Below are 26,580 nucleotides of genomic sequence, written 5' to 3' on the forward strand. Positions count from 1 at the left end.
GTGAAGTTATACATATGATCATAGCCACATCCGTGCAAGGCCGTTCGTCGCCGAATCTCTAATGCGAGTGACCAGACCTGTTATAAGGCACCTGCTCTCCCACCAGTCCAGCCCTTCTGGCATTATGCAACTTGACGCTGCCCCGTCGAACGTGGATTCCATAACTCGTCGGATTTGGCGCCTCATGCCAACCCGACAAGACACCCTCGAATCGGTCCTGTCCGCTCGGCTTCCGTCGCTGCTGGGTAAGGTCATCCGATATGGAGTCGAAGAGGTTGACGCGTTCGCCGGCGAGTCTCTCGCACTCGCATCCGCAACCAGTCTCGCACTCGGGAATGGTGCCAATCGGGAAAGATGCGAGCCAGACCTGATAGCAGTGCGCGTGAGCGGCGTGTCCGCATGCGAGACAGACTTTGTACAGCCCCACTATCGGCTCCAGACACACAGTGCATTGCATGAATTGTGATTTCTTCTTGCACTCGGCGCATTTCGATGTCAGTTTGCCGCCTGCAACCCCAGCGTTGCTGTTCTGGCATTCTGTGCAACAGCGGTAGACGTTGGGTCCTTGGCTCACACCCTCGGCTGGGTACGAGCTGGATATGGTAATCGGTGGGGTGGAGTCGATGAAGCGACCGACGGTGAGTGTCGTTTGTGAGTCTCTTCCTTGATGTTGGGCAGGTGTGTCAGTGCTGCCGTTATCTGACACGAGACCATTGTATTTGAGCATTTCGTTTCGTTGCATGTCCAATCCCCAGACGCCCAACATGTGGGCGTATGCTGTGCGGTAGCACACGTATTTGTGCGCTTGGTCTTTATCCAGGAATGGTACGTTTGCTGTTGATTCCTCGTCGAAGAGGGTCTGATTCTTCAAGCTCAACTTGATCGGCTGCGCTGACATAGGCGGCTCGTCTTCCTCAGTAGTCGAACCGTCGTCATCTTCTTCCGCCGGACCATGAGCAGTGTAGCTGTTTCGAATCGTCGAGTCGCTCCTGTAGATATTATTCTTCGCACGGCTCGTCCAAGTTGCTCCACTTGAGGGATTTGAATTCGACAGGTCATCTCCACTCATCCTCAGTCTATTTGGCGGTGAACTAGCTAGGTTGAATGGTCGTGCAAACATTGAGGCTGCGAATGAGCTCGTCGCGCTTGGTATTGATACCCGATGTTGCGAAGGCGATGTCGAGAGGCTTTGAATGGTGCTTGAGAGCTGTGTACTTCCCCTAGACAGCGGCATGGGAGGTGTCGCTCCCATCATTGGAAATGGTGTCTGAGGATCACTGTCTCTGAACTCCGTCGACCCTGAAGTATATGTGTGACCATGGATGTTGGCAGCAGACGGCATTGCAGACACAGCGATCGAAGGCTTCCCGAACCCGAAAGCCGCTTCTCTCGTTGGAAAGTAATCCAAGGACTGAGCAGGAAGTTGCATCGACGAAGCCATCCCCTTTTGCACAGTCGAATCCAATGGTCCCCCCACAGGAAACTGAGCAAATACACATGACAACATTGCGAGCATCTGCACATCCGCACTTGTCTCGAAATACTCAAACAACCTCTTGATCAGCCATGTACCAGACAGCGGGTGTAGCCCCCACTTGACCAACGCAAGATCATTCAGGTAGCCTATTCCTTCAAGATCTTTCAAAGAAATCTCGAAACCACCATCTTTCCGTTTCACTTGGACTGCAGCACGCTTCGCCAAAACAGGTATGCTGCATTTATCTCGTCCATCACTGGATGTAAGCAGATTCACAGGCACATCGTTCCTTAGGATAAGCTTGACTAATGTCCATATATCAGCAAGAAGAGGTAGTTCGTGTCGAGAAGCCACGTCAGCATTGTGAGCACACATGGTAGGGCCATCTCCAAATATCAGATACTCGCAAGCAAGATTTTGTTTTGACGGAAGCAATTCGCTGACGTCACGAAGTGCTACCATGGTCCGATTCTTTGCGAACATGGGCTTGCGGGTCATGCTGTTACTGGTAGGAAGAGACCCGTCTGTCGAATTTGGCTTCAGCCTCTGAAAGCGAAGCGGTGCACCGTGCCACGCTGCCGGAGGCCTGAACCTGCTGGGGACTATATCAGGGCCGCCAGAGCTAGTGGAGGAGTCAGAAGCAGATGACCTGGTTGAGGAAGAGTCTTCGCTTTCGCTATCCGAACCACGATCCGAGTCTCTTCCTCTCGTCAGGTCTGGTGAATCAGCATGCAAACGTCCAAAGCCCTCGAAGATCTCACGACCACCACGCAGACGATTGGCTTCTCCAAAGACTGCTTCTTGCAGCAGTGACTTTTTCTCTTCTTTGGGGGGAAAGAAGCATATAAGTCGTCCATTGGGTGCAAAAGTCGCTCCACACGTCCTAGGTATGGGGACATTTGTATTGGCACTTAAGTCATTTGAACCTAGACTGCCTTCCATGTCCAGAGTCTGAGAGTCCGTGGCACCAGACTCTCTCAAAAGAGCGTCTTCTTCGTCGCTGGAGCTCTCCTCTTGCTCTTGAGAACCCAGCGGATTATCACCCAAGGTGAACCAATCCGTGCTTTGATGTAAATCACGTTCTCCAAGCAGATATGACAGTATTGCTTCCAGGCAGCCTTTCCTGTGGACAACATAAATTGCTGCGATTTTGCGTAGGCCATGCTCAATTTCCATGTACTTCTTCTCTGGTAGAGCAGATGTATGCTCAAGCTGAAAATCGGGAGGCGATGCCTCAGGATAATCCTGGGGAAAATCGACACGAAGCTGCAGGAAGACAAGTTTCCCGTCCGAGGTCCAAGGTCCGTTCAGCGACAACCTCGCACGGCGCCCGCTCACATCCGCCTCTTCGAAAGTCACTTTCGAGAATTTCTCTCCCACGTGTATGATTTCATCGCTGAGATTTTCGGGCAGACCTTCCATCTCGAACTTTCGCATCTCAGCTGAAATCGAGTACTTGTTAGGTCTATGTCGGTTTGCGGGGTTAATGTCGTGCTTTCCAAATCTGACGCCTTTCATCCATGAGATCAAATCCGTGTTTTGGTGCTTAGCATTGCGTGTCTCCATGCCGGAGTAGGTCATCCTTGACTCTCCGGCCGCCCATCCACCAGCGCCAGGTACCGGTGCCTTGTTCATCCCAGGACTGGTACCGGTCTGAGCAGGACCTTGACCATTGAGCGCCATATTCTGATCGACAAGCGTAGGTACTGGTGGTGCAATGTATTCCCTATATGTCTTATACGGTGCTCCTCGTCGCGTGAGGACTAGTGGCTTGTCAACATGCATGCCCTTATGGAAGCCAGCGGCGTGAAGTTGTTTCTGGCCCATTTTGTGCAGGATCAATTCTCGGTCGGCGCCCCACGTGACGAGTTGAAAGTCGCGGTTGTCCATATGATTATCGATAGTGCCACGAGCTCTCCAGAGGAACTCTTTAGCCTGATCCTGATGTCCAGTGAAGACATAATTAGGTGCAATTTCACCGCCATCATATACAGCGTGGTCCTTCCGGATGTCGTACAAATGCAGATCATTATTACCTCTCTGGGGCATAGCGAGGACACATTCACCAAAAGGAGTGTGTCGCGCACGCCATACCGGAAAAGGGGTCTGAATCACCCTTTCGGGCTCTGTCTCGGAAGCCTCGAAGTCCCAGAATTTGATGCTTCTATCTAGCGAGCATGTGATGAGCTTGGTAGCTTCCGTACGGTTCCAATCTACGCTATAGATCTTCGTTTCGTGTGCTTCGATAGACTTGAGCGGTATAGCGCCCTTGCGATCATCCCAAATGCGCAAGAATCTATCATGCGACGATGCTATGATGTGAGGATCTTGCCTGTTCCATTTGACCTGTGTGGCGCCAGCGAACCAGTCAGAGAAACTGATCACTGGCCGAGAAGGCGTTCGCAGGTCCCAACAGTGCACAAATGCGTCTACAGCGCAAGTTGAGAGAATGTCGGGATGGAAGTTGGAAAAATTTATATCAGTTATAGCACGAGAATGAGCATGTAGGCTGTGCTCGATCGGCGCCTGGGCTGTGGACATTTCCAAGTTCCACACCAGGGCCCTTTGATTCGAGGTACTTACAACCCAGTAGTAGCGAGAGGAGAACGGAGACCATTGCACGTCTGCTGGTGTCCATGGTGTCTGATGACGAAGGTGTCGTGGGGGTGAGAAGGGAGAATCAAGATCGATGATGTGCAGACCCTTTTGCCTATTGTCGGTTTAACACAAAATACCTTAGGAGATCTGGATAAACCCACGATGCTAATGCCACATCTCTCCCAGCAGGGGAGATGCCCGCTGACGCCACAGCCTCATCGACATGGATGCGAAAGTCATGACTGAATGTTGGACTGTCATATATGCTTGGCTCTCTACCACCACTACGGGCTGTATGTATCGAAGACATGGTGGCCGTTCAAGACCTACACGTGATCGTTGCTGTTGTAAGCATATATAAAGAGCATCGAGTCGAGGCCAATTACAGCGATCATGCCAGCGAGATCTGCTGCGACGCAGCAAAAGTCAAGTAGAAAGAGTGCAAATTCATGTCGAGAATGAAGCTAATCAGACACAGTCTCGAGTCATTTGGCACAAAGGAAGAGCACCTGTACTAGATGTGTGGACATGGAAGAAAAGCTTGTTGCAATATATCAAGGTACGACTTCTGTGATAGAGCCAACGAACAGTGCGGGTTGGTTCCAGATTGGGAGGAATGCCCCAGCGCCAAGAAACGATCCCCGGGCAGCAACTGCGCCGCTCAGGCCTCTACAGCGATTGACGGCGACCGACCGCGGGGTCAGACGACCAACAATGATCTTTCTGCGCCATACACTCCAGCACTTTGTGGTCAACCTAGACATAGGCTATAACTCAGAGAGAGAAAGTAACGAGAACGAGGGCGACAGAATCTGCTGTAGTTGGCAACTCGAACGCATTCACCAGAAGTCAAGAGCGATACACATCTCCCTCACTCAGCTTGCACGTCATCATACATGATGGCTCTTCCTAAGAGAATCATCAAGGAGACGGAGAGACTGATGGCTGAGCCGTATGTTGGCGAGCTCACCACATGATTGATAGCTTGCTGAGTAAATAATCCAAGTGTCCCCGGCATCAACGCTGTACCACACGAAGACAACCTGAGATATTTTGATGTGCAAATACACGGTCCATCACAATCGCCATATGAGGGTAACATATCGACTCGCTCAAAGCATCCAAGAGCCTGACTAATTCCATGAAAGGCGGCGTCTTCAAACTCGAACTTTTCCTGCCAGACGACTACCCCATGACGCCTCCCAAGATTCGATTTCTGACCAAGATCTATCATCCGAATATCGACAGGCTGGGCCGAATCTGCCTGGACGTCCTCAAGAGTAGACATACAGCATACCCTCGAACACACAAGCGATTGCTAATCTCCTTCCTCAGGCAACTGGTCTCCCGCTTTGCAGATCCGTACTATCTTACTCTCCATCCAGGCCTTGCTCGGCGCCCCGAACCCAGACGACCCTCTGGCCAACGACGTGGCCCAGCGATGGAAAGAAGATCAGAACGCAGCCATCCAGACTGCAAGAGAGTGGACTCAGCAATATGCCAAGGCTTAAGCTGCCTGTCACCACATCATACAGTCCTGACAATCTTGTCCTCATCTTTACTTGTTCAGCAGTTTTGCAGCGACGTCTCCTTGAGCCATACTAGAAATAAGCTAGATATGGGCGTTGACTTGATTGATTGGCGTTACGAGGCGTGCTTTACTACCAATAGCTCTTGAGAGATGCTAGTGGCTAAGTACTGAGCATTCACTTACACACCTCTCTATGGGACATGAAAAATTGAACCGCTTCACTTCCATCCTATCTAGCTGCGTGGCGACATGTTGATTACCCTATGCATTCCCCTCTTGTCTTGTATTTGTGTGCACCCGTGCGAGCCTAATCTTCATTGACGTGTAGGAAGACGCGGAGAAAGGTGGGTGGAGCGAATGCATGCTCACCTTCACTTGGAGCAGGTGAGGTATGTGAAGTGCGTTCGGCCACATACATGATGCATTTCCAAAGTGTCCATCTCCTTCCTTTCCTTCAACCATGGCTTCAACAGGGGAGAGAGCCCCTGTGCTACGCAGTCATTTCTCTTCCTCATCTTCGGATGGGGAAGAAGTGAAGAAACCAAAGGTAAGACCAGCTGCCCCTCGTCACGACAGATCTCCTCCCGATCACATCCACTATCACCGTCGTTTCGCACGCCTGCGGATGTCACAGATGAACAACTCTGGTCTTCAGAGCCACGGAGTTCTCTATATCTACGTCGCTTCCTCGGGCTCGACTGTGCGAGGCGCACGACCAGGCTCGCCAGCGCTTGTGTCAGAAGACCAAATGTGCTTTTCGAAACAGCGGAGCATTTTACACTCCTGTCTCAGTCCTGGGTCTAAGCGGATGAGTAGAGTGGTCGAGCGGTTCAACCCTTGACTTGCTCTATGCATCGTTCGATGGGCGGAGAGTGAATTCCCAGCCTCTTCACTCGAGTCAATCGCAGAAACATCTCTGCAGTCTTATTTCTATAAAGTCTCATCAATATTGATACTAATTACTCCCAGAACATCAAAGCCCGAGCCACCGAGCTCGTTTGTGCCCTACGCAAGCGTAGGTCTTCTTCCAGAATGCGAGACAAAGAGCTCGAAGAGGCACCGCCAGTGCCTAAACTGCCACCTGGGGTGGCAAGACGGTTGGATAAACCGGCAGGTGCCATAACTGGGCTTATGGACACTGGGGTCGCAAGAGAAGTTCGATCAGATATAAAGACGACCAGCGACGTGACGTATATTAATACGCCGGCGACTACGGCGTCTTTAAGTAGACCCAGCACTGAACGATCTGGTATGTTGTCTGATCTTTATTATGACTAGCCTCTTCGCTTTTGGTCTCTCGCTAGCGTCTCGCTTCCCTATCAAAAATCACAAGGCACTCTGCTTTCTGCGAGGCCCCCCTTCGCCTCTAGCCTTACGCCGTCCCCCCTCGCTTTTTTCTCTGCGCAGAGCCCTGTCGCTTGAGCTTACTGCAAGACTCTCGCGTTCTCATCATAGGCTCATTATTGCGAAACTTTGATATTCACTCGAAATGCCATTTCGCTTTTGCTGCTGCGCAGAGCCCCTCTGCTTTCAGCGTATTTTACGATCTCGGGGCTAATTATATAACAGGGGGCGTTCACTTTTCTACACCAGGCCGCTTCGCTTCTGTTCCTGCGCAGAGCCCCCTCGCCCTAGGTGTCTCGCCAAATCCTCGTGATGTTCTTAGTGCTGGGTCGCAAGACATTCACATCTCTACACCACAGCCCTTAGCTGCTGTCTCGGCGAAGGGTTCTCTCACTTCGGTCTCGGCAACGACTCCTTCTACTTCGGTCTCGGCGACATCTCTTCTAACAATTTCGGACCAGAGAGAAAGTGCAGCGCCAATGTCTTCTCACAGGGATCGCTTTGGAATACCAAATCCTAGCAATCGTGCGGTTACCGATCCTGTCCTGAATCGTCAACCTTACGTCTCTCATCACGGCTCTCCCCAATCGAGAAACTGGCAGTCGTCTAGTTCACTTGCAGTTCAACCCCACACTCCAAGGCGCCAAATCATCTCACCTGCATCTACGCGTACACCTGCGTCTACGCGTACTGCTACTCCACTTTCACTGCAGAGCTCAAGTGGAAATAATAGTGTAATCCACAACACCCCACCTCTTCCACCTGCACGTCCACCACCAAGCATACCAAACTTCAAGATCAGGACAGACCACAAAGTGCACTTAGAACCCAAAAGGCTCCGAAGCGACGTTGAGAAGCAAAATCAAGGACCTGATCAGAAGAAAAACCAAAGTGGCAATCATAGAATATTCGAGGGTGATGACTATGTGACTGACGATTTCAACCACGACCTTGCACAGTACTTCCAGCAGAAAGCAAAGATCGACAAGGACAAAAAAATGCTCCATCCGCAGAAACAAGCAGATCGTCCTGAAGGCACATCTCCTGAGCAGAATGATAATCTGACACCCCGTAAGCCTGGTGAAACCGACCAAGAATACCAGATCCGCCGGCAAAACTATGCAAAGTCTATGGCCCTGCTGACAGGCGAAGCTTTGAACAATGATCCCAACATCAAGGACATCAATTTCACTTCTATCTCCAAAGACACCCCTGACAAAGAGTCACCTGTTCCAGCAACATCGCCAACTCCAAAGCCTGATATTGATGAAGTCGTTCGTTTGTAGGAAAACACTCGTACTTCTGATACGTCAAGCAAACCTAAGGGAATGGCGCATCGGGAAATAGAGGGTGGGAAAACTTACGTCTTCCCCTATCCACCAGGACGCTCGGCCAAGTTGCTTGGGAAGCAGCCTGTGACCACAGCTGCTGATGACCAACCACTTGACGACATACACAAGCAGAGGAAGTGGAACATCGCCGCAAGTCCTCCTGAAGCTGGTATTCATCCCTCTCGTCCTCGATTCTATGAGCAACACTTGCAGGGTCAGAGGTTCGAATCAACATTACACCATCCTGCCATTGCAACTGATGCTCATATCAGTCCTCTTTATACTGCTGAGGCGATGTTGAAGGGACCTAGCCAGGAGCACAAATTCATGCAGAAGCCATCTCGGTTCAACATCCAGTCTCCAACCACGATGGTGAAAGACACGTCCTCACCACCTCAACAAAGCACTCCAAGCAGCTCTACTAAATCAAGCATACTCAGCAAACGTCCCTCCAAATATACCTTGACACCTGGGTCAAGCAAGGAGAAAAGAGAAACAGAGGGAAGAAAAGGCCGTCAAACCAAAGTCATCATTCAGGAACTTTGGCTTCCTCAGACGTTCAGGTGACCGTGACAAAGCAAAGGCCGCGCCTGAGAACAATCCAGAGGCAAAGCAGACGCCCACACGACCTCCTCGTCCTCCAACTTTGGACGTTGATGCTTTTACGCCTTTGACATCTCTCGCCCGTCAAAACCCTGCTTCTGCACTTGCGCTTACGACCACATCCCCAACTTCACCTACACCTTCACCTACGCCTATACCTCCACCTGCACCTACGGCACCAGGCGCACTTTACGATTTCGAAGCATACGGCGTCAGGCCACCACCTAGGATCGTCCCAGGTTCCGACATCTACCGCGCCAAATATGGCTTGCCCAAGCTCGAGCCCCGTCGTCCAGACGATCATCGCTGCCACCCCAGCCACATATTCAAATGGGACACCCGCAAATTGTCATGCGCAAATCACGAAGGGCGATGTGCCATATGCAAAACCGAGTGCTGTTTGCTCAAAGAAGGCATGCGCGTCCTCGATGGCGCGTACACTGACGACAAAAGAGATGGACTCGAAACCACACAATCGATGGTAGTCGATCTGCAGTCTCACGCTCCAGGTGTGTTCGACGTCTTCCCTAGGATGCTAACCTGTGGCCATTGCCGCCGCGATGTGTGTCCGGACTGCGCTGGTCGTTGCAAGCATGGGCGCTGCAGGACTGTGACCTGTAAGGACTGCGCTAAGGGTGATCCCTGGACTGCTTGTGCTTGCTACAGAAGATGAACGGCACATGGACACGGCTGAACGAGAATGGATCATGACTTCATGTCCTGTGAAGAAGAAGATGGAAGTGGCATACGCATAGTTCTGTGCATGGAGGCGTTGCAATCATGACATGCTGAACTGTGGCACGGCATGAACTACATCGTCTAGATGACATACACCTAGTTCTGCGCATGGAGGCTTTGCAATCAGAACTTTCTGAACAGTGGCAAGATACGATCGAATCGTCAATCATTTGTATCATGTCAAGACAGAGCTCACGGACACTTTTCTTTTGCTTGGCCATCGGCTATCAGAATCCAAGTTGTATCCTGCTTTAGGCAACACTGGCATCTGCTTTGAGTTCATCATAGCCTCGATTCTAGCTAATCAGAGGTCGCGTAGCTTACTTTTCGAAATGATCTTAGTTAACTTATGCCATCCGAGCTAGTATATGTTTTGTAGTCGTCCGTGGGATATGTAGGAAGAGAAGAGTAAATTATGCCACATGCCCAATCTGCTTGGACCTGACTACCTACTGGCCACCCTATTAGTATAGTATCTAATTAATTGAGGTGATATACAGTGGTGGCCAGAATATGCCAAGAGAAGCAAGTGTTAGGTAAGGTACAGTAGGACTACAACATCATGTGCTGTACACGTCGTACCTGACTGTACGTTGCGTGGTCTTTGCGGATTGTGGCTGTGTCACAAGAGAGGCACATGTGAGTTAGAGTCGTGGCGCAAATAATCTCCACAAAAACGCGCCTAGCTTATCATTGTCGATTTGTCTCTCGAGACCAACTCTATCCGGACATATGGTGTTCAGCCAATCAGACGTCACCACTCTCATCAGATCAGTTTCAGACGTCACTCCATCGGTAGTGACACGGCGGGACGGCATACCTCCGCGCCAGAATTACACGCAAAGTAGGTCAGAAACAATCGTGAATCCTGCTATCTGCTTGATCGCCAAGTCTGGCTGTGTTGGAGTCTTAACAGTTCCTTATTTCCTACCCTATCTTCGCCATCCCTGTTTACTTAAAAGAGACAACGTACATACACAGCATGGGAAGACGAATTGGCTGATATCTATACAAGTGCTCTCACTGTTTCCTATCCTATACCTTATGCATCGACTATCGTTGTAGCCGCTTCGCATTCTTATCATCCGTCCCCCGCGACATGCAATGACCGTGATCTCACATAATCCGCTGTCTCGCGCTCAGCTCCCTGCGCATCGTCGCAGGAGAAAATATCGCTCTTCAGACGCTTTCTGTCTGACGATACTCATATTCTGCGCTTTTGCACTCTTCAGCTATGCCGGCTTCAATTACGATCGAAGGCAGGAAGTCACGTATCGCAACGCATTGGCCAAGAGAGATGCTGGACCTTTCGCTTCTACCGATGAAGAGGTATGTATATGTGTTGAGCCGCACCATGGTGTACTACTAACAGACCACAGTGCCGCATGGTGCGCCATTCAAAGGATCAATGTGCATATATAGCAAAACATTGCCCCGATGAGGACGCAGGCTTCTACTCGTACCTGGCTCTCTTCTATTGTAGCCTCTCCAAGGCAAAGCCGGTGGCATTCATCATTCTTGTGTCATGGCTGGGCCTGCTCTTCAGCACCATCGGTATTGCTGCTAGCGATTTCTTCTGCATCAATCTCAGCACCATTGCTGCTATTCTCGGCATGAGCGAGAGTCTCGCAGGAGTGACTTTCCTTGCCTTCGGAAACGGAAGCCCCGACGTCTTTTCTACATTTGCCGCCTTTACCACCGACAGCAGCAGTCTAGCCATTGGAGAATTATTCGGTGCTGCTTGTTTCATTGCAGCCGTGGTGGCTGGATCCATGGGTGTCGTGCGGCCATTCAAGGTTGCGAAAAAGGCTTACATGCGAGACATTATTTTCTTCGCCATCGCTGCCATCTTCAGTCTGTTCTGCATGTGGGATGGCAAACTACACGTGTGGGAGTGCCTTGCTATGGTGGGCTATTACGTCTTGTACGTCATCACTGTCGTTGTGTGGCATTGGTGGTTCACTCGCAGGAAGAGACGACAAGACAGAATAAGCGCAGCTAGAGGACAATATATCTTGCATGTCACCGATGAAGAGCAAGAAGAGTATCGCGACGAGCCTGATGAGGAAGGAGGAAGCCGCCCATCCCTGTCTCGCGGCCCATCCACCGAGAACTTCTCGCTCCTGGAACGAGCACAGGCTTTGGACGACTTTGAGGATGTCGAGGATGACGAAGAAAGGGACCGGATCATGGCAAATCTGCAGAGCAACATGCACCTCAACAGACCAGCACCAGGCCAACGACGTAACACACTCACTCCCATCCGACCAAGTTTGGTTGGAGCCCTGGAGTATCGCGCTCTGGTCGCGTCTTTACAGAAGTCAAGGTCCCATCAAGTCATACCAATGGATGCTCAACCATACTCTGACGACCATGCCCCTCGCTTACATGCCGACAACATCTCTACTACCTCCGATCCCGAAAGCCGACCTGCTTATTACCTATCACCCCCACGCGGCGATGAATCTCCTCTGTTTGAGCGACCGACTCCGGAGGTGCGTACCACTACCTTCGGTCGATCACGAGCAGTCTCTGCAAATGATGCGCTTGGACTCAAACATGACCCTGGTCTGATGGACAGCCATGGGCTGAAGAATCGTAATCTGCTTGATGTCACCAAGGACGACAATGGACTACTAAGGCCTCCCTCGTCTGTCCACAGCTTACCACTCGAGAGTATTGCAGAGACGCCCGACGTCGTGATATCCGAAGCTGCCTCGCCTTCAGAGCCCAGCTTTTGGCGCAAGCAAGATGGTGCTCAACCCTCTTTCAATCTGCTCGCTCCGCCTGGTGATACGGCTCCATCCACGCCCGATATCTCGCCCTCGAGATCACCTGCTTCACTGAGCCCTCGCCAGTCACCTCCTCAATTGACAAGACTCAAGATCCCCAGTGATGGCGTATCACCACCAGGATCGGCCCCTATGTCCCCGTTCCCAGCTTACACGGACATATTTCAGCACCCGGGGAGTCGGCCAGCAAGTATCTACCTGGGCCCTCCGAGTATTTCTGCCGAGTCGCATCCCTGTTTGCCATTTAGCGATGATGGGCATCAGCAGAAACGTGTGCGTTGGTGGCCCTATAACGTTCTGCCACCTCCGGAGGTGCTCTTGTATCGGTTATTCCCAACCTTCCAGCACTGGTGTGCGAAGTCTTGGTGGGAGAGAATATTAGCTGTGGTTGCCGCGCCTAGTATCTTCTTCCTCACAATCACGCTGCCAGTCGTTGATATCGAGCGCGAAGATGAGCCGATCGCGAAAACCCCAATAGAGCCGAATCACACCTTCGAGCCGTACAGCGACGTGCCTCCGCTGGAAGTTACGAAGAGCAATCTTACCTTGGACAGCCCTGTAGTGACAGAAGAGACACCGTCGCAAGCAGAAGCACCGGGCCACGGCAGCGCTGCTGTTGCTGCAAATATTGAACGCACGTACCACGATATAAATACCGTACAAGCGGAGTCTCACTCTATCGCCGCTACGCCTATGGGACCTCAGCCTTGGAACCGATGGCTTACCATTACTCAGATGTACCTTGCGCCTCTATTTATGGTCGTGGTGATCTACACGCAATATCTTGACTTACCTTCACCCTATCGGCCTCTTATCAAGCCAATCTGTGTGTCCCTTCTGGTGTCCACCCTTCTGCTTGTAGTCTTGCTACTGACGACCACCCCGTACCATCGTCCAAAGCCATACGAGACGATACTGTCGCTTGCTGGGTTTGTCGTGGCCATCGGCTGGATTTCAACCATTGCCTCGCAAGTGGTAGCGGTGCTCAAAGCGCTCGCCGTTATTCTGAACATGTCCCACGCTGTCATGGGTCTTACCATCTTCGCGGTCGGCAATTCACTTGGAGATCTTGTCGCTGACATCACTGTCGCGAAGCTCGGATTCCCCGTCATGGCTTTGAGTGCATGCTTTGGTGGACCGATGTTGAACATCTTACTGGGTATAGGGCTGTCTGGCTCCTATATTCTTATCCGTGGCGCTCAGCACAGGCACAAAAAACACCCTGGCAAGAACATTGAGTACCGCAGCTACAATATCGAAGTGGGCACTACGCTTATGATCAGCGGGGTTACATTGGTCTTTACGTTGTTAGTGCTGGCCATTGCGGTACCATTGAACAAATGGACAATGAGTAAGAAGCTCGGATGGGGACTCATTGCGCTGTGGACCATCAGCACGCTAGGCAACGTTATCGTCGTCGAGCTCATGGGAGTCGGACAGCCGCAAGGCGAGGCATGGAATACGTATATGTAATTGATTGGACGAGATGAGGATGACTCACGTCAATGTATTGATGTTTTTATTTCTGTAACACCGGCACTGCAACAGCACGACACTTCCCCTCTGTTGCTGCAGTATTGGAAGCAGCATGCGTGTATATTGGAACGCATAAAGCAGGGGGCCACCTACACGTGGGATTGTCATATAACTCGCCGGTGGTTCCCGAAAAGGTCCGCGTATGAACAGCAGAGTCATGATTGTCGTTACAGATGATGGTACCTGAAGATTCTCGCGACTATCTTGTGGGTCATGAAGAACTGGACTTGATGCCCGACTCGTCTTATACAGGGCTGCTGCAAATCCCATGGGGACGATGTCGTCTTGACCCATCAGGCTGATTGGAGATTTCCTGCAACCGGGTCGCTTCGCGCCCGCGCCATCTGGTCGCGCGGCGGCTCTTGGAATCACGTACATCAAGAGAATTTTAGACTAGGAACATGTTGGAGCCCAAGGGGTAGTGGGACACGCGGACTGTGTCGGGCAGCAAAGGCAAAGATAACAAGAAGAATAGATAAATTGCGTCAAGACCGGTCAAGGATCAAAGCTGTAATTCGCACAGAATACCAAGATTCAATTGCAGACAAACAACGTTACTTCCCATTCCAGTCGTATCTTGAAATGTCGCTTTAGTGACACGGCAGAAACAGGAATATCAGATTATCTGGCCTGTACTTCACACCCGACCCCCAATGTTGCCTCACAGACTCCCACATAGTTCGAGCACATTACGATTGCGGCGCCGGCCTCGAAGAAGGCCTTGAATACTTTAGCAGACCAGACTGTCTGGTACATGATCTAGCAGAGGGTCACATATCACTCGATCAAGCGAAGCATCTTCCCGAAGCTTGGTTGGCAGGGGAGGAATCAAAGGTGCCACAGAGAGGTTGATACAGCGACCGTCACGTACGTGTATATTTCCGTCTTCATCCAAGAACAAGGTCACAGAGCAGAGCTGGCTTTACGAACGTCTTCGAGCTTGTACTCGATACTACTATTTGTGTCATACAATCATGTTACCAGCGACACAGTCATTGGGTGCAATGGCTGCGCGCAGGGTTGCATATTATAGCACATTCGGGCAGCAATACATGAGAACGTTCCTTCTAGCCTTGATCTTAGCGACTGACGGTCAGATGTCTAGCGTCAGTGACTCCGACTTCTTCCTCCAGAGTTGATCTCCTTTTGCAGATAGGCTCTAGGCAATTGTTCGGTTCTGGAAGCGGATAGTCCGTTGATCGATCGACCGCTGCCTGCAGCACTACAGCACTGTTGTGAGGAATAGTCGCCCCCGCAGCATTTTATAGCTGTCTCCCTTTTCCTCTCGCGTCTCTTTGCACAAAAGACTTCGATCGACGTGGTCTCCGCCCATTCGCTGGAATATTCCTTCAAGCACTGAAGGCCCGTCGCGACAAATCGACTGGCAATCCGCAGTTGTTGTTTGCACGCCCTTGCATCATCCCACAGCGTATCTTATACATCCACCGCGTTGCTATCGGCAAACGACAGGGCAACAATTCTATTGCCTCTTACGCTGATGACATATTAGCGGGGTACCGTTATCGTCCCCCGTAATTTTTTATCTTGATATCCTCCTTAGGACTTGCTTGTTGTCGGAAGAGCAGCGAGCACGATCACGGCCAGGGTTCGTCATCTAGACTAATCAGGGGGTCGTCTTCTTCTACCCAGTCGTCGCTCTAGTAAGCATAAGTAAGCGAAAACAAACGGCCAAGCGATTGCTGTAGCGCTTCAATCCGGCAATCCCTCTTGCAGTCGGTGTTCATTGCACAACATCAACCAATTACGGTCATCCCCCTGGACCTAAGTTCTGTCGTTGTCTTTTCGCCGTCTACGTCGTCTACGTCGTCAGCTTTCTCTATTCCATCATCGATCCTCCACATCCACCCACACCCCTTGAGAATTCGCGACACTGTTTACAAGGAAAACCATCAACAACAACCCCACGACGTTCACAGTCTGAAGCGCAAGCTTAACGGCGATAAGGTTCACAGCTTATCCTAGTTGCAAAACAAACGGATTTAGCTGCTTGTGTTTACTTCGTTGCCGCACCGCTTCTCTGCGCACCCTTCTGAGCAGCGAACTTTTCCGCGCTGCTCCTGGGTCGTGCATTTGCGACCAAGACGTATCAGTCTTTAGCATTCTGATTTATGTCGTAAGTCCTGCTTCTCTATTTTCTCTCTTATTTATCCAGCCGAAAGGGTTAAACCCCTCACTCCCACATGTTTACTCAGTCGAGTCTGTGTGGCACACTGCATTAGTTCTAGATGCGACAAAGGATCTGACTGATTCAATGATCCGTAGGACAAGACGGTCTGCAAGTCATTCGACAGGCTCCGCTCGCGCTGCTTTCATTGAGGACGAAGACGACGATCTATCCTACGACGACACTCAATCACCTACGTCCACCAGCAGCAGTGGGAGCCTGTCGGTTGAAGATTGGCAAGTTGTTGATGATATCCGGCCTTCGGACTCAGTAACTGCCCGTTACCAAAGATCTTCCAACGGTAGTATTTCGAGCAGGCCCCTTGGTAGACCTCTGCAAAAACGAGAGACTCGTCCGACCTCATCGCGTCGCAAGTCATCTCACAGACTGTCAACCATCCGGGACGACGACCATCAGCACCACTCCTCACGGTCAGCCTCGGGCAGTGAGCATTCGGGGAGACGAAGTCGTCGACACACCGACACTAGAGACGAGAGGTCATACCGCTTTGCGCGAGATCCTCGCGAACGACTGCCCTCAAGTGGCAGTGGATCTTCCAGCGTGGAGTCGTACGACTCTTACCAGGGTGGAGGCGGTCCTTACGATTATCAACTCCACCCAGCTGCACCTCATCCTGCCTCGCCATTTCACCCTCATCATGTCCCACCGCCGTCCAATTATCCTCCAACTGTTTTGTCTGGCTATGATCCTCATGTACGCCCCATGCACCCACCCTATGACGCTGCTCTCGTCCCAATGATGCGACATGAATCTATGAGCCAATATGGCGGCGGCGCGTATCCTCCTCAGTCTTCCAACCCCTTTGCTCCTGGGCCATCGATGAACAACCCATTCTCCCCCGTGACGGCGACTGCTTCAGCTGCAGGAGAATACTTTCCCCCTTATGACAGGCCATCTCCCCCCTCGGCTCACTCTCAACACGCTCCACCGATGCAATTCCCACCTCCCCATTTGGCTCGACCTCGTCCGCAATCACGACCCCAAAGTTATGCTGGACCGGCATATCCTGGCATGGAGCAAGCAGTCGCCCCGTATTATCAGCCTCCTGCGCAATATCATGGCTATCCACAAGGCGCAGATCCACAGCTTATCGCTCAATACCTGCACGAGCTACAGTTGCGGGAGAAGTCTCAAGCCAGCACTCCCGAGCCTCGTAGCGCCAAGTCAAAATCACCCGCAAATCCAACACCGGCCCCGCCTCCTGCTCCTGAGCCACCCAAGGAAGATCAAGCCGAGCGCCTGATCGCGCTTATGGCCGAGTACGAGAACAAAAAGCAAGCCGCCATCGACGCAAAGTTGAAAGAGGAAGCCGAAGCAGCGGCTGCCGAGCAGAAGAAAAAGGATGCCATAGAAGCCGAGTCAGCAAAAATTGCGGCACTGCTGCAGAAGTTCCAGGATGATGCGGCAAAGGCGAGAAAGGAAGAATTGGACAAGATTGAAGCTGAAAGGAAAGTCGCAGAGGAAAAGGCGGCAAGAGATGCTGAATTAGCAGCGGCGGCATCTGCAGCGAGAGAAGCTGCTGAGAAGGAGGCCGCTGCGAAGGCCAAAGCCGCCGAAGAGGAGGCTACTGCGAAAGCGAAGGCTGCCGAGGAAAAGGCTAAGGCTGCCGAAGAAGAAGCTATAGCAAAAGCGAAAGCAGCTGAGGAAGAACATGCGAAGAAGTTGGCAGAGCTCAAGGCTGCCGAAGAAGCAGCAACTGCAAAAGCGAAGGCGGCAGAGGAGAGTCTGGCAAAGATCGCGCCAGCGCCCGACGATGCGCAACCCAATGTGACCTTCTTCGATGCTTTGGGCCGCAAATTCGAGGTCCCCTGGCGCTTTGCCAAAACTTGGAAGGGAATGAAGACGCTCATTGAACAGATGTTCGCCCATGTCGATGGGATTGGACAGAACGTCATGGACGGTCGCTACGACATCCTCGGTCCCGAGGGCAACATCTTGTTGCCGGCGGTCTGGGAATTGGTCATCGAGGCCGGGTGGACCATCAGGATGGAGCTCTGGCCTGAGCCTGAACCAGATCCCGTGTTACCAGGCGCCTTCCCACCAGAAATGATGATAGATGTTGGAAAGAAGCCCAAGTCGTCCAAGAAGGACCCGAGCCGAACGAAGAGTGTTTCACGACAACACGGGGCAGTCCCACCGCCGCCTCCAATCGTTATTGGGGGTGATGGGGATCCAATAGTGCAAGTCGAAAAAGAGAAAAAGCCCAAGAAAAAACCGCCTCAGCAGAGTGGTGGCTTCTTGAAGGCATGGATAGCCCAAAGTGCTGGTGCGCCGAGAGCCCGAGCGTCTTCGGGAAAAGACGGTGAAAAACCTGGGATTAACAATGGTATGGCTATGGTGCCTAGTCATCATCGCCAGATTAGTGGTACTAATGGTGGTGTGTCTGCTGGTACACGCAGAATGAGCCACAGCGGCGGAGCAAAGCCTGCCAACATCAGCATGATCGTAAGAAGAAAAAGCGAGCACACTGATGAGGACCACTTTGTCGTTGTGGAACGTCACAACGTGAAGTCTGTCGCTCAAGGCAAATCTGCGGAGAATCCTCCAGTCGCTTGCGCAGTCATGTAAAGAAAGACATCCGATCTGCTACTCTTCGAAGGCAGAAGAGTGCAGGCGTGTTCTGCTGTCGAGGAGAACGGAGTTTCTTGCCTCACGCAAGTTACTCGCTGCTTGACAGACTCCACGCGCACTCCTCGAAGTTACCGCAGACGCCATCCGAATATACCACTACTCAATTGCCCAGACGAGCGTCATGAAGTTTTGCTCCCGCGAATGAATCGCGGGTTTTATCATGCCTCAAACGAAACAATCGGAAGAAAAAAGAAAGAGGAAATCACGAGGGAAGACATGCCAATAAACACCCCCCCCCCCTCAAAACCTCAAAACAATCAATGATTCATGTTTGCTATATTTTCACTTCTTTGGAGTTTTTCTCTCCTCTGCGGAGGCTTTTTATTGCCGTCCTCGACATTTTCCCCCCTGTTTGTCACTGACTGTCAAAATTAAAGGTGGAAAAAGAGGGTTAGAAAGTCTTCCTTTTTTTATTTGTCCTTTTCTGATCATGTCTCTGCACTTTAACCTCTCTGCTGCTTGTTCTTGCGTTGCGATTTTGTTGCGATTTTGCTGCTTACTGTCGTTTTCCTTTCTCTAGCGGTGGCGAAGGAAAGGAGAAAGGGAGTTTTCTTCTTTTTCCTTTTCTTGAGATGAATAATGACTGATGTGATGTGATTGGACTGATTGATTGATGGATGCGAAATATTTATAGCTTAGAAGATGGAGCGAAGGAGGGAAGAGAAGCAAGGAGGACTTGCGATGACGAGTCGAGATGGGACGGAATGATGATGATTTTGCGAATCTATTTGATTGTTTTATACCTCGAGCTCTTTACCTGCGTCATGTGTATTGTCTTGATTTGTCTTTCCTCTTTCATCGCGTGTGGTTTTTATTCAATGAATGCAAGAATGATGAATGGATCGATACAGCTATTGGCTTTTCTCCTCTCCTCGGTTCTGTCTCTCCTCTCTATGGTAGTCTTTGTGATATAGCATAGTTAGGTGATATATTTAGATCCATGAAATGTTGCGTGTCGTGTGTCTACACTCTACTTCACCTCTGCACCATTCGTAGTGCACTTATGGTATGTTGCGAAGCCGTATACACCACTGGCTTGCGAAGACTTTCAGCTATGTGTCTCCTTTGTTTGCTTATTTCCGAGGTCATAAGCGGGCTGATAGGGAGCCAATTCGATTGAGTATATTCATGAGAAGAGAAGAGAAGAGAAGAGAAGAGAAAAAGGTAAAAAGGACACAATCTAACGAGATCACATGAGGCACTTTATTTTTTGGGTTTTGGGTTTTTGATTGCAATGCTCGATTTATAGAGCCTAGTTGTCCTATCTGCAGATGAGGAAAAGAAGAGAAGGAGAGAAAGAGAGAAGCAGCAGCAGCAGCAGCAGAGACTATGGGATCCTAGGAACGTAATTCTTCGTAGCTGCTGTCTCCCTCTCTAGTAAGGTTTCAACAGTGGAGATCCAAGTGGTCGTAACGATGACTTTTTTGAGAACAGAAAGCAGTCGCAGAACTGAACAGAATAAAAAGTGTCGTGACTTTTTGTCCCCTTTTTCTTTAGCCTTGGTTCCTGTTGTTCGGAAAAGCAGAGTGGAGAGTAAAACACCAGAGTGGAGAATGATGAGAAACAAGACCGCACGAGAGAAGAAACAAAGAACATTCATAATCGAGAAAAGCAGAAACAGAGTAGAGAATCAGAGAACAATCATTAGTCGGTCGTGCAGAGCACAGAATTAAGATGTTTGAGACACCTTTTGTGGCTCCCCCTGCTAGCCACACACCAGTCTTCGCTCCTCTTTTGCTCTTCTTGGGCCAGAGAATGGGCCAGAGAGAGAACGACAAGCAAGGCGTGGCAGATTTGCGAATCTACCTGTAAAGTGCCCAGTCGGGTGGTGATTTTTGTTCCTTACGCTTCATTGCTTTGATTTCTCCCGCCAACTCGTCGAAGCGACCCTGCCACTTGGGATCGAGATAAGAAGAACGAGGAGGAGGTGAGACATGCCATCCAGTGGTGGCATCGTTGATTTTCAGTACTTGTCGGCCGACGACTTGTTTGGTGCCCTTCTGTGGCTTGTTCTTGCTATTGATGACTATGCTTTTGTTCTTCAATGCGCCATCTGCGGTACGTTTGGTCACTCCAGACTCGGCGATGTGAATTTTCTTATTCTCCTTTTCCAAGCCATGTGGGGACACAAATCCAGTCTTGTCTTCTGAGTCAACTTTAGTAGGCTTATGCGGCAAAGAAGTCACCACTGCAGGATCCCTGACAAGGTAGCAATGCGCTGGCTGCCCGGCCATCAGCTCACTGCGTGGAGGTAACATGATAGTTGGCTTCGCAGTACTAGTGCTAGTTTCAGCATGTAGATGTCCCGGAGTGGACGCGTCGGTAACGTCGACCGGCTGAGCCAGAAATGCAGCTTGAAGCTCTTGCAGAGGTTGAACGGCGGACAAGGAGCTTGTGTTCCCATTGATTGGTGTGTTGTCTACCATAAAAGTACGCAAGAGATCAACGTTCGATTCTTTCTTCGGTTCTTCGATGCTCTTAGCTGCCAGGCCGCTTGTTGATTCGGCTGCAGCAGCAGCCCTCGCGGCCTCTCGTCTGCGTTTCGACTTTTGTTTGCGCTTCTGTTTGGAAAAATGCGATCTAGGAGTTGTACGATGGGAAATATTCCAATGTAACAGTGGTATAGTCCTGGTTACAGGAGGACGGTACGGGGTCGGATAATCTTGTACTATCCCGGCAGGGGGTGCAATACGGATCGACGCGGCTCTGAGACTGTTGCCAACTGGGTCTTTGGCCCATACATACCACTCCTTGTATGCCGTCATGAGCTCGGCAAAGACTTTGTCTAGGTCGACTTCCACTTCTTTGCGAATCAGATTGTGCATTGTCTTGGTGAGTGTGCTCTGTATCTTGTCGGCATGCGTCTTGTGATTGTGGTAGACAGCGGTCTGCTGTTGATTGCTGGGATTATAGATGCCATACACTTCAAAATGCGAACTGTATAGCCTTTCTGCAAGAGGAGCATCCTGGGCCAGTTTGGATTGCTGACTGCTGGTCCTCACACAGACATCTCGCAGATGTTTCAGTCGGCGCAAGGGCAGTGGTACGAGAAGAGGCCCGGCAACAGCATCCCAGTCATTCTTGCGTGTGCTACCCATAGTGCCAAAAGCACGACCCAGGAAGCCATAGACAATGGGAAAGTGCATGTGCAAATTCAGAGTCATCAAATTCGGCATGCATTCAACAAGAGCTTCCAAAGTTGAAGTCCAGCGAGAGAGATGTTTCTGCTCCCACCTGCTATCTGCTGTGGGCCAGGGAATGCCATAGGCTTGGAAGAAGAGGCTGACCTTGATTACGCAGCGAAGGTGTCGTGGCTTGCTCGTCGCCAGGAACGCAGAAAGTCGACCAGCATCCTCGAAGAAGAAATCGGTGCTGCTGTACAAGAAGTCTGCAGCTTCGTCGCTAATGGATTTGCAGCTGAGCAGAAGATTTGTGCATGAGCTCGTCCACAGCACATTGCTGCGAGATAGTGGTGTCGATCCCGGCTTTCGAAAGTAATCACGCGTTCTGTTTGATTCAAGAACACGCGGCGAGGCTTTGATGGACAAGCATCGTATAGCCTTACTCTTAGTTGACGCATTCAGTAAATTCTGTTTGAGGGGATGAGAATCGGATGGTTCGTATTCAGGTCTAATCTTCACGGTGCGCTCTCCGGCGTAGAACTCCTCGTAGATGCGGTTGCGAAGCTCGCCCGGCAGATCGAGGAAGGAACAACGAGATGGTCGCGCTTTATTGTGTGAAGAGTTATTCTCATCACTGAGAACTTGAGATGGAAGCTTCGTCGGTGTTTTATCATTCTCGTTCGGCGTAGCCATATAGTGCTGCAGAAGAAGTTGGGCACTACACGGTTTAGACATCGCCATGACTCAGTTTTGTTGAAGTGCAGCGCTGGAAAGAACGCATTTACTTGTCTTGATACAGGAAGAGGAAGAGAGAAGATTAGTGGAAGGAGCAAGATCAATAAAGTAGAAGGGGTAAAATGAGGTGGTTGGTTAAGGTACATTGAGCTGTAACAACAACAGGAAGGAGCTCGATCAAACATTCAATAAGCACCTACCGTACTTACTGAAAACACGTTATATCTTATATGCTCCCCATAGCAGCGATGACTTACCTTACCTTACATGTTGTTATATTCTTATGCTCTTGTCATTCATTCTGTGCAACTTACTCTTAGGGGACACGCGTAGTCACTGAGAAATAGCTTCAACTTCAGTAGTGTAACAACGACGACTAAGTCTAATGACAGCATTGAACAACAGCTCTCCTCCAACACGATTAGAAATTACCCAGATGAACATCGAAGCCATACTGATTTTCAGCGCTCTGATCAAGCAGAAAAGAACGCCCTTCTCAGTCCGCGACATAACGACGCATTCTGTGCCAGCGTAAGGTAAGGTATATGATAGAACCTCACCATCGCTGCTCTGTGACGAGCGCATGCTACGAGAACTCCCGCCTAGTGATCTTCAGCACATCAGGAAACCGATAATAGAAACATCGATTACAAGAAAAAGGGTCGAGCGATGTTGCCATGACCTTCGGGGTGGGATGATCATGGCAAAAACTTGCTCGGATAGTGTGTGTGTGTGTCGTACGGATGTTGTTGTTTTCCCCAGCTTTCAAGAGTTGGCTTGTGACCAAGGCCCAATGCCCAAGGCGCAATCCTGCTCACCGAACATTCATGAGACGTATCTGGTATAGCGGCTGGCCACTATCGCAATACAAGTATGTTGGTTCGGCGAGCCTCGTTGGCGCGTCATGCAGAATGACGCTACGCCTGTTAGCAACGGCGCCGCTGGTCGATGCTCTATTACAGCGCATTTGTTTAGGTATAGACTAAGACAGGAATCAAACGAAGATCTTCTAAGGTCTAATTATCTATCTTTCTGCTTTCGTCTCTTCCTGTCAAGTTTTTTCCTTGCTGCTGATTCACCAGCTCATGGACATTCATCATGGATCAAATATACCCCTACAATGATTACAGCGATCATATCGTCAAAACACGAGAGACGACGATACAGATCGTCCTGTCTTTGGCTCTCGGTGTTTTCGCCTTTCTGACCTTCTGTGTGAGTTCTGATCGACTGTACCTGATCACCCGGCGAGTCAGAACAAAAGCTGACTGAGCTTTCCAACAGCTACTGCGTCCCAGATGGAGCGGACTCTACGCTGCACGCAAGAGGCAGACGGACAGATCATCCGCCCTGCCAGAGCTTCCATCGACTTTCTTCGGATGGATTGTACCTTTGTGGAGGATCACTGACCAGCAGGTCCTGGCCTCGGCGGGACTCGATGCATACGTCTTTCTGGCCTTCTTCAAGATGGCCATCAAGTTCTTGTCCATCACTCTTTTCTTCTCGCTCGCCGTCATCAAGCCCGTCCACGACAGCTATCCTGACGATGACAAGCCTGGCCACAAGAAGAACGGCACCCAAGACGATGCCCTCTTCGTCCAGCAGTATGCGACTAACATCTCTCTCCACTCGCTACACGACTTCGCACCATGGGTGCCAGAGTACGTCGAGACAGATTACCTCTGGATGTACCCCGTCTTTGCCTACCTCTTCTCCATCATGGCACTCTACATGCTGGTCGCCGAAACCAGGAGAATCATCGAGGTCCGCCAGGAGTACCTGGGTAGTCAGACTACCATCACCGACAGGACGATCCGGCTATCGGGCATTCCCGAGAGCCTGCAAGCCGAAGACAAGATCAAGGACTTCATCGAGGAGCTGGGCATTGGCAAAGTAGAGAGTGTCACGCTCTGCAGAGACTGGAAAGAACTGGACGAGGCTGTCGTGCATCGTAACGTGCTGCTTCGGAAGTTGGAGGAGGCTTGGACTGTCTACCTGGGTCATCGCACTGTCGAGCGCAATCTCGAGTCTCTGCCAATAACTCAGCCTTCTCCACCCGGACCTACTGTCGATGGTGATACCGACCACGACGAGACACGCACGGCATTGCTTTCTCACGACACACAAGCTGCCGCCGTGCCATACGCTAGAACTCGTCCCATGGCAAAGCTCCGCTACGGTCGCTTCGGCTGGAATAGCAAGAGCGTGGATGCGATCGACTATTACGAAGAGAAGCTGAGAGGCGTCGATGAGAAAATCACTGATCTTCGCCAGAAGGACTTCAAACCGACCCCGCTGGCTTTTGTTACCATGGACTCGGTAGCTGCTTGTCAGATGGCCTCCCAGGCTGTTCTGAACCCATCTCCTCTCCAATTACTTGCCAACCCCAGCCCGGCTCCCGCTGATGTTATCTGGCCGAATACCTATATCACTCGGCGCAAACGCATGTTCCGCGCCTGGTCGATCACTGTTTTTATTGGTCTGCTGACCATCTTCTGGTCCTTCATCCTCGTTCCCATCGCCACCGCTCTGAATACCGACACCATCAAGAAGGTCTTTCCTGGGCTGGCCAAGAGCCTCAAGGAGCACCCTACCGCGAATTCACTTGTCACCACCCAATTGCCGACCTTGATCATCTCGCTGCTCAACGTGGCAGTTCCATACCTTTACGCGTGGCTCGCTACTCTGCAGGGAATGACATCGCAAGGAGACGTTGAGCTGTCCGTCATCTCCAAAAACTTCTTCTTCACTTTCTTCAACTTCTTCATCGTTTTCACCGTGTTGGGAACGGCGTCGAACTTCTTGCAGGACCTGCAAAAGATTGGAGACTCATTGAAAGATGCCACGCTCATTGCTTACACCTTGGCTGAGTCGCTTCAAAGATTGCTCACTTTCTATGTCAACTTTATCATTCTTCAAGGTATTGGTCTGTTCCCATTCCGACTCCTTGAGTTCGGAAGCGTGGCTACCTATCCGATCGGCTTGATGGGCGCGAAAACCCCAAGAGACTACGCCGAACTAGTACAGCCGCCGACATTCAGCTACGGATTCTATCTTCCTCAGACCATCTTGATCTTCGTCATCTGTGTCGTCTACAGCGTCCTCCGTGAGAGTTGGATGGTCATCCTGTCTGGCCTGATCTACTTCCTCATCGGAAGTTACGTCTACAAGTACCAGTTGCTATATGCCATGGATCATCGTCAGCACTCTACCGGACGTGCGTGGGTAATGATATGCGATCGCTTCATCGTTGGTATCATTCTCTTCCAGATCACTGTCGGAGGCCAACTTGCTTTGAAGAAGGCACTGATCAGAAGTGCTTTACTCATACCATTACTTGTTGGCACAATCTGGTTCACCGTGGTCTATGCCAGGACTTACAGACCCCTGATGAAATTCATCGCGCTGCGAAGCATCCGAAGAGCAGAGCAATCCGATTACAACAGAGCTGATGACACTGACGACGATGGTAACGAGCGCTATGATTCCGAAACTCATCACGGCACTACAGTCGATGAATCTCGAGAGTCGGGCATGCGCTTTGTCAATCCAAGTCTCATCGCACCGTAAGTTTATATTCGCTTATGCCACGCATATTTCAGGAACTCGCTGACCGCTGAAACACAGACTTGAGCCCGTATGGATTGCGGACAAAAATGGAGTGACCGAGAACGGTAATGGTAGACACGCTACCAATGGAATGCGAGGCGATGAACTTGCATAGGTCTATCCTCACTCTCGCTTACACTCTTTCGTCTTTCTTCTCTCTTATTACCTCACGATTTGTAATGAGTCCCGACCTTGTTCTACGATTTTGTCCGAGTATATAACGCCGCTGATGTCGAATTGAGGGTCCTCGGTCGTGGCTGCCATTTGAGCATCCGCGGCTGCAGGATGCTTTCACCCCCAAAAACATGTACATAAACAACTGTCAAA

The 26,580-nt window shown here is 50.7% G+C and overlaps 5 protein-coding genes across 6 annotated transcripts; 4 read left to right on the plus strand and 1 right to left on the minus strand.

Moving 5' to 3' along the window:
- Positions 1-58: 58 nt before the first annotated feature.
- Positions 59-4,385, minus strand: AAFC00_003621 (uncharacterized protein; the record flags this gene model as incomplete). Its single annotated transcript, XM_069343122.1, has 2 exons — positions 59-4,187; positions 4,237-4,385. 2 exons carry the CDS (start codon positions 4,383-4,385, stop codon positions 59-61), a joined length of 4,278 nt encoding a protein of 1,425 aa, XP_069200936.1.
- A 586-nt stretch (positions 4,386-4,971) lies between these two features.
- Positions 4,972-5,586, plus strand: AAFC00_003622 (uncharacterized protein; the record flags this gene model as incomplete). 2 transcript variants are annotated; one of them, XM_069343124.1, is made up of 4 exons in its annotated part: positions 4,972-5,027; positions 5,082-5,170; positions 5,224-5,355; positions 5,411-5,586. In XM_069343124.1, 4 exons carry the CDS (start codon positions 4,972-4,974, stop codon positions 5,584-5,586), a joined length of 453 nt encoding a protein of 150 aa, XP_069200937.1. The 2 variants fall into 2 exon arrangements, with proteins under 2 accessions (XP_069200937.1, XP_069200938.1); XM_069343123.1 differs by having other exon boundaries at positions 4,975-5,027.
- Positions 5,587-10,726: 5,140 nt separating this feature from the next.
- On the plus strand, positions 10,727-13,887 carry AAFC00_003623 (uncharacterized protein; the record flags this gene model as incomplete). The annotated part of the gene is made up of 2 exons (XM_069343125.1): positions 10,727-10,951; positions 11,002-13,887. 2 exons carry the CDS (start codon positions 10,727-10,729, stop codon positions 13,885-13,887), a joined length of 3,111 nt encoding a protein of 1,036 aa, XP_069200939.1.
- A 2,192-nt stretch (positions 13,888-16,079) lies between these two features.
- AAFC00_003624 (uncharacterized protein) lies at positions 16,080-18,724 on the plus strand (the record flags this gene model as incomplete). Its single annotated transcript, XM_069343126.1, has 2 exons — positions 16,080-16,084; positions 16,234-18,724. 2 exons carry the CDS (start codon positions 16,080-16,082, stop codon positions 18,722-18,724), a joined length of 2,496 nt encoding a protein of 831 aa, XP_069200940.1.
- A 5,018-nt stretch (positions 18,725-23,742) lies between these two features.
- Positions 23,743-26,368, plus strand: AAFC00_003625 (uncharacterized protein; the record flags this gene model as incomplete). The annotated part of the gene is made up of 3 exons (XM_069343127.1): positions 23,743-23,859; positions 23,929-26,210; positions 26,272-26,368. 3 exons carry the CDS (start codon positions 23,743-23,745, stop codon positions 26,366-26,368), a joined length of 2,496 nt encoding a protein of 831 aa, XP_069200941.1.
- Positions 26,369-26,580: the final 212 nt, after the last annotated feature.

Source organism: Neodothiora populina (genome assembly GCF_041146345.1).
Source record: "Neodothiora populina strain CPC 39397 chromosome Unknown canker_contig_16, whole genome shotgun sequence".
Classification (NCBI taxonomy): Eukaryota; Fungi; Ascomycota; class Dothideomycetes; order Dothideales; family Dothioraceae; genus Neodothiora; species Neodothiora populina.